This window comes from Leopardus geoffroyi, chromosome B4 (assembly GCF_018350155.1).
Source record: "Leopardus geoffroyi isolate Oge1 chromosome B4, O.geoffroyi_Oge1_pat1.0, whole genome shotgun sequence".
Classification (NCBI taxonomy): domain Eukaryota; kingdom Metazoa; phylum Chordata; class Mammalia; order Carnivora; family Felidae; genus Leopardus; species Leopardus geoffroyi.
The window spans coordinates 137,519,195-137,525,878 of NC_059341.1; the positions used below are offsets into that span (position 1 = coordinate 137,519,195).

A 6,684-nucleotide genomic window follows, 5' to 3' on the forward strand; every position below is an offset into this window, starting at 1 on the left:
CTGTCGGCTCCGACCACCTTCGTGGCTCATCCAGGCTCCTCGGTGTTCCATAGGTCCCCGAACCACAGCCGTGCTCACATCCTACTTCTGGCCTCACCTGGCCCTTTACCCCGTTTCATCCCCACCCCGCACCCCTGCGGGGGGACAGGGCAGGGGTTGTGTCTCCATTCGACAGAGGGGAAAGCTGAGGCCCAGAGAGGCTCTGGGGCTTGCCCAGGACCACTCCGCTGCTCAGTGACAGGTCTGACACGAGCACTGGCCTTCTGACCCTCAGCCTGCTCTTCTCCCCCTTGCACCACGGAGACGCGGTCTTCAGTGGGCACGGCCTCCACCTTCCCGGGAGGCAGGAGCGCGCTTGACTGGAAGACTGGTTCGGGGCTCAGACTCTCAAGGGCTCGGCTCTAGGGTGAGGAGCTAATCGGCTGGAGCCGTGCAGCGTTTGTGGTTCTAGAGGTAGGAGCAGGAACAGTGGGCTCGCTGTTTGCCTCCAAAGCCAGAGCCTTCTCCTTGTTTCTGGGGAGTCAGGGTGAGCCCTAAGGGAGGCAGAGGGGGTGTGAGCCTCTCCGTGGCCAAGAGGGAGGCTTGCCCGAAGCTGCTGGAAGGCTCAGGAGGGTCAGAGCCCAGCCGGGGCGGTGGTGTTCGCCCTGCACCCAGAAGGCAGGACACGGAGGCAGGAGAAGGCAGGAGAGCGGGGAGGCGGATGGAGAAGTGAGGGCCACACGCAGGCCAGGGAGCCTTGGGAAGGGGCGCAGAACCAAGACCCGGGACGGCACAGGAGTCCCCTCTTTGTTCCTCGGCTGTCGGGCTCCATGGGGACTTCAAAGCCTCCGCCCCACAGTCGGCACGCTCACAAACCCCATTACGAGCCAGGGACAAACGTCCTGACTCCTCGCGTCCCCGGGTGCCGTCAGCCTGCTGAACCCACTGATCTCAGAACCAGCTTCCCGCGATGAGCCACATTCCACACAAGGGAAGAGAAGCGGCCTCTGAGCTCAGACCCCCAAGAATGGATTTTTACTGTGGGAGGTCTCAGCTGCGGGAGGGTGTGACCAAAGTGCCGAGAGGTCATTAGCTGAAGAGGGCGGGAGCGCCAGCCCTTTGCATCGTGATCTTGGCGGAGCGGCCCCTCGACGTTGGCGGTCTCCTTATCAGCCCTTCCTGGCCACCGGTGTTTTCGCGAGACTGTCATTCCTTTCGGGAAGACGAGCTCTAGGGACGGAGGGAGGGAGGCGACGGTCTGCTCTGCTGAAAGCAAAACACCGGTTCCGGGAATCGCGGGCCTCCTCCCACGTTCAATTATTTCTCCCCGGGGGGATTTGAGCGCATCCTCCTGGGTTACGACCTTCCCCCCCAGCTCCGTGCAACGCGGTGCCTCTGTCACCATCTCACACCGTGCACGGAAGCGAGGTGACGCTTAGGGAGGAGCGCGGGAGACGGATCTGGAGCCTGCGGCAGCTCCGCGGGGCTCGGGTCGAGCACGGGCTTGACAGGTTGAAGCAAGTGTGGTCGTTCTCACAGTGCCGATGGTGGCGGTTCTCAAAGCACAAATTCCATGGGGGCAGGGAGCGGGGGGCGGGGGGTGATTTTGCCCTGTCGCACAGCCAGCTCACGGTAGGCGCTCACAAATATTTTTTAAATAAGTGAATGGACCAAGTGTTTCCAAAACACTGGTCCCCTGAGGGGCCCCATGACCAGTGGATCCTACGGTCAAATAACTTGGGCAACCACGCGTTGTCTTGAAGGTTCGCGGTACGCCGTAGACAGTCAAGGCTCTGAGAAGTCCCGCAGCGAAGGATTTCCATCGTACTTTAAGCTGACCTTTCCCCAACCCGTTTGGTCACAGACGCCCTTTCCCTCTATGCCCTGGGTCGTGCTCTGGGAGACGCCGGTGTGGAGAGTGAGTCCATCAAAGGCAGGGCTGGGAGGCGGGAGAGCACTGTGCCGAGAGTCCGGTCTCAGCCTTTCATTCTGACGCTTACCTTGTGGGCAGCCGGTGACTAGTGTTCACGATGAGAATGCGAACAACAGCGGCCCTCATTGTTTCAGAATATTCTGGGCTGGGGGGAATCCTTGGGGACACGGTGACAGCAGCGAGCAATGGAGCCGTGACCTGCTCCCTCTGAGACCTCCTACCTGCGTCTGCACGGCCCCAGTGGTGTGTCCCACCTGCCTGGGGGCTTCGGCACCACTGACAGCCTGGGGCTCCTCCTGACCGGCTACAGCGCCGCCCCTCTCCCACTCTTGCGTCTCGGACCCCCCACCCCCCTGCCCGGGTCTCTGTCCATTCTCTGCGGCAACACCTCTCCCCGTGGAGAGGGACCCCACAGACGGCCCGCCTTGTCCCCGCACAGCCTGCCGCGACCAGCCACCAGGGAGCGCTCCGCCCCTCGCCCCAGGTTGCAGCGGGAGTCCTGGGGTGGGGGGTGGGGTGGAAGGTTCTCCCCGGCCCCGCCCAGTGTCCTCGGACCAGGACCGGGTGACCCTCAGGAGAGCTCTCTTAGGGGCTTCGAGCCCCCCCCCCCCAAAACGTGTCCCATCTCCTGGCCCCCGCGGGAGCCCAGACACAGGGAATTTGCAGGGAGGCCCCGGCCGAGGCCAGCCCCCCGCTGTGCCTTCATCACCCGCCTTCAGCTCTTGCTTTGTGGCCTTCGTTCCGTGTCCGTCATCATGTTTGACCCACGTGGCAGCTTTGGGGAGGCAGGCTGGAAGACGCGCTGTGCTCGTTGCAAGAGGAGGGAAACTGAGGCCCAGTCAGGACGGGTGACTTACCTGACCTGTGACCCGTGAGCTGGTGGGGGTCGGGGCACGGACGCCCCGTCCAGGTCGCAAGAGTCCTCCTACCCAGAGCCACTGGGAGGCCACCGGGCTGGGCCGGCTTCCCCAAGTGGCCTTGCTCGGCTTGGGGGCCTCTAGGCCACCGGTGAGGTTGCCATGGGGACCGTGGGAAGCCGGGGCGGGGATGGGGCCGCATGGCTGGCCGCCAGTCGAGGCCTTCCGGGGCCCACAGTCACCCTGTCGGGGGCCGAGACCATTGAAGGGAGGGCCTGCTTGAAGTCACAGTGAATGAGGGGTTTAGCTGCCTTCAGACCTGCTTCACCCCACCCCACACTGTCGCCGTCACCCCACACCGTCTCCTTCTAAGACACCAGGCTGCTGCCCCAAGAAGGGAAGGGACTTTTTGATCGTATCGAGGCCCCAGGGAGAAACTAGCCGTGAACACGGAAATCTCCGCTAACAGAGCGTCTCTTCAGGGCTCCCCAGGGCGCCCCGCCCAGCATCCCGGGTCGGGACACGGGGGAAACGGTGGGGACTCCGCTCTGCAGGTGCGCAAGGCAGGCCGGGGGAGCCTGGAGGTTGCCCGGCGACCGAGCAGGGGTCTGAGCCCAGGTGGGCCTGGGCAGGGGCGCTGCTCCAGCCTCCAGCCTGCTTTGCACGGACATCAGAGTGAGACAGACCTGGTTCTGACGCTCTCCGTCTTGTAAGCTCAGACGAGCCCCTTGGCCACTCAGAACCTCAGTTTCCCCATCTGTGCGTTGCCCCTGGAACTGAGCTGCTTCTGGTGGCGTCTCCGTTGCCCACAGCGTTGGGGCTGCATCAGAAAAGGTCAGGATAAACCCGTGTTCCTTTCCCTGGCTACGTCCCCTCCCTTGGCAGGACTTACCTCTAGACGTCACCTCCCCCAGGAAGCCCTCCCTGACGTCCGGACTAGATGCCCCTCGCCATAACTGCCTTTCCCACTCGGGGTGGACTCCTTGAGTGGTGGGCGGGCCTGGTACTTGGGGACCAGCACCTGGGTGGAGGCTCCCTCATTTTGCCAACATCTGGTGGGGTCTTGTCACAGCTGCACAATGTCACCCTGGCCCTGGAGCTGCTCAAGGACGAAGGCCTGCTCAGCTACCCCATCAACCCCGAAGGTGAGGGTGCGGCTCGAGGGGGTGCCGTGGTGTCAGGGGACAGCATGTGGCCGTGCGGTCCCCTTGCGTGGCATGGCAGACACCGAGTCTCTTCAGGGACTTCCTATGAGGGGGTGCGGTGCCCACAGCTTCCACCAGCCCCAGTGGGGGAGGGGTCACAGGGGGAGGAGACGGGGGATTGGGGACCCTGGGGCAGGCTGTCCCGACAGGTGTGGGGGGCACCGGGGTGCAGGGGAGGAGCAGGGAGGCAGGGCCACGTGAGGGTCCTGGGACTCAGGCCTGGCGTGACCAGCTGTCCCGCTGGATAGGGATTCCCCACCCCCCGGGTTTAGCACGGAAGTCCCGTGTCCCAGGAAGCCACTCGGTCCCGGGCAACAGTGGGACGGTGGTCACCCTCTCCCCACCCCCGCCTAGGCCTGACCGGCTGTCCTGTTCTCCTCTGCCCTGCAGACATCGTGAACAAGGACACCAAGAGCACGTTGCGTGTCCTCTACAGCCTGTTTCGCAAGCACAAACTGAAAGAAAACGCAGACAGCACGCCCCGTGGATCCCCGAATTAACTGTCACTGCCCCCCCAAAGCTGCTTCTCTGAGCCTGCTTGCAGGACCCAAGGGAGGGCCCGAGGGCCACAGAGGGACCTCCCCCACCATACAGCCCGCTGCCCTCTGTTTCCCTGTGTGTCTGTGGCACGCCTGCCCCTTCCCGCCATCCCTGATCTGTGTTTCCATCCGAATACCTTTGAATTCACTAGGCCTGGATCTGTTTTGAACCAACCTCTGGCCTCACTCAGTTTACAGTAACTCATGTAGTTCTGGGAGGGATTGGGGGAGCCTGCGGTGCCCTGGGAAGGACCCTTCAATATGCATAAATATGAGCTGACTCCCCAGAGCAGTTCCCCTTTCCATGGGGCGGGGCGTGGAAGGTTCTCAGGGTCTCATCTCTGAGGGCATCCGTGGGAGCAGCGAAGAGACCAATGGTGCTGACCTTCACTCGGGCTCCTGGGTCCGACTTTGGGAGCAGAAAGGACTCTCAGGTGTCAGGGCTGAAGATCGGAGGCCCCAGCCTGCCTCTGTCTCAGCGTGATGGGCCCCGGGATCACCATCCAGAGGCAGGAGTCTCACCTGGCCCCCAAACCAAGCCCCCGAGCCCCTTGGGGGAAGTTAATCCACTTACTTGCCAGAGGAGCCATGGCCCAGAGCCACCCCTACAGCTCGATGGTGAGCCTTGCCTGGAAGTCACAAAGAGATCTTTGTGGCTGACGAGTAGGTCGGATGGTCTCCTGGTCTGTCCCCAGGGATGTGCCATCACGTCACGCTGTCTCTGGTGAGAACTGGCCCTTGCTGCCTGTGTTTCTCAAAGAACAAGTCCCTGCAGGGGGGTGGAACGTGGCCGTCCCAGGAGCGGGCGTGTGGCGGGAACCAGCCAGGACAAGGCACAGGGGGTGGGGGTCGGGGCTGGCAAGGGGACGACTGAGCTGGGCACCCCCAGGGCTGCCTCTCCCCTGCCCTCCAGCTCTGGGCCCCCGCTGGGTCTGGGGTTGTACCAGTTTGACAGCCTTGGATCTGGGGGCGGGGGTGGGGGGCTTGTGGCGTGTGGGAGGACGTCCCATGGGGTGTGGCATCAGGAGTTGGTGTCTGAGGGTGAGACGTCTCAAGAGGTCTCTCTTCCACCCCACCCCCATCCACCCGCTCCCCTCCCCTCTGGACTCACAGGCGATTAGGTATAGAGGAGTTCGCGAGGGTGGGGCCCCGGATGGGATTAGCGTCCTAATAAGAAGAGGGAGAGACGCCAGGGCTCTCTCTCTCTCTCTCTCTCTCTGTCTCTGCCGCGTGAAGACCCAGCCAGAAAGTGGCCATCTGCAGCCGCCAGGAGGCCTCTCACCAGGAGCTGAACCTGCCAGCACCTTGACCTTGGACTTCCAGCCTCTAGAACTGTGAGCGATGAATGGCGTCTAAGCCCCCCGGTCTGCCGTATGCCGTCACGGCAGCCTGAGCTGACCAACCCGGATTCCCCAGACCGTCGTTCCTTAGGGAAGTAAAACCACCAGACTGCCCGCTGTGCACCTCCTATCACGGCGAAGTTGAAGGGTCTGACGATATCAAGTGTGGGCAAGGACGTGGAGCCCCGGGACCTGGCACGCGTCGCGGGTGGGGATGCGGGTTCGGCAAGGAGTTCGGCGGTTTCCTTCCGGACTAAAACAGACCCTCATCGGCCGACCCGGCCGATTCACGGCTAGGTGTTCATCCGAGAGAAATGAACACGCACGTCTACGCGAAGACCTGCACGCGCGTGGCGGTGCTGTTCACAGACGCCTCAGATCGGGAAGGACTCAGACGTCCGTCGCTGGCAAAGGCATACACGGGTCACAGGGCGTCCGCGTACTGGGTTCTGCGTGGCCCCGAGGGAGGGGGTGCCGATACAGAACCAGCGGGCAGGAACCCCGGAGCACGGGGCAGGTGACAGACGGGAGGCCCAGCAGGCGATGCGCCGATGCTACAGTTTGTAAGAAGTTCTAGAAAAGGCCAAAGTGCGGTGGGAGGGGGGCGGGGGGCGGTTCCCAGGGGGGCTTGGGGAAGGGTTCCGACACCAAAGAGGCACGAAGGGACCTTTGCGGGAGGCGGCACTGCCCTGCGTCATGAGAGTTGGGGCGGCGGTTACGTGACCATATGCCTTCATCAGAACTCATCAAATTGTTCACTTAAAACACTGGGGGACCTTTCCTCTTATAGGTTACTCCTCGATAAGGCTACAGAAAATTAACGGACACGTT

At 62.9% G+C, this 6,684-nt stretch overlaps 1 protein-coding gene across 4 annotated transcripts in view; it reads left to right on the plus strand.

Moving 5' to 3' along the window:
- The window catches only part of PARVG (parvin gamma), a 25,681-nt gene extending 20,994 nt beyond the window's left edge, over nucleotides 1-4,687 (plus strand). For 3 of the 4 annotated variants that reach the window (XM_045465440.1, XM_045465442.1, XM_045465443.1), the window contains 2 exons: nucleotides 3,842-3,914; nucleotides 4,365-4,687. In XM_045465440.1, the coding sequence (XP_045321396.1) occupies nucleotides 3,842-3,914; nucleotides 4,365-4,474 (183 nt within the window). In that variant the 3' untranslated portion in view covers nucleotides 4,475-4,687. The other variant, XM_045465441.1, reaches the window with a different exon arrangement.
- Nucleotides 4,688-6,684: the final 1,997 nt, after the last annotated feature.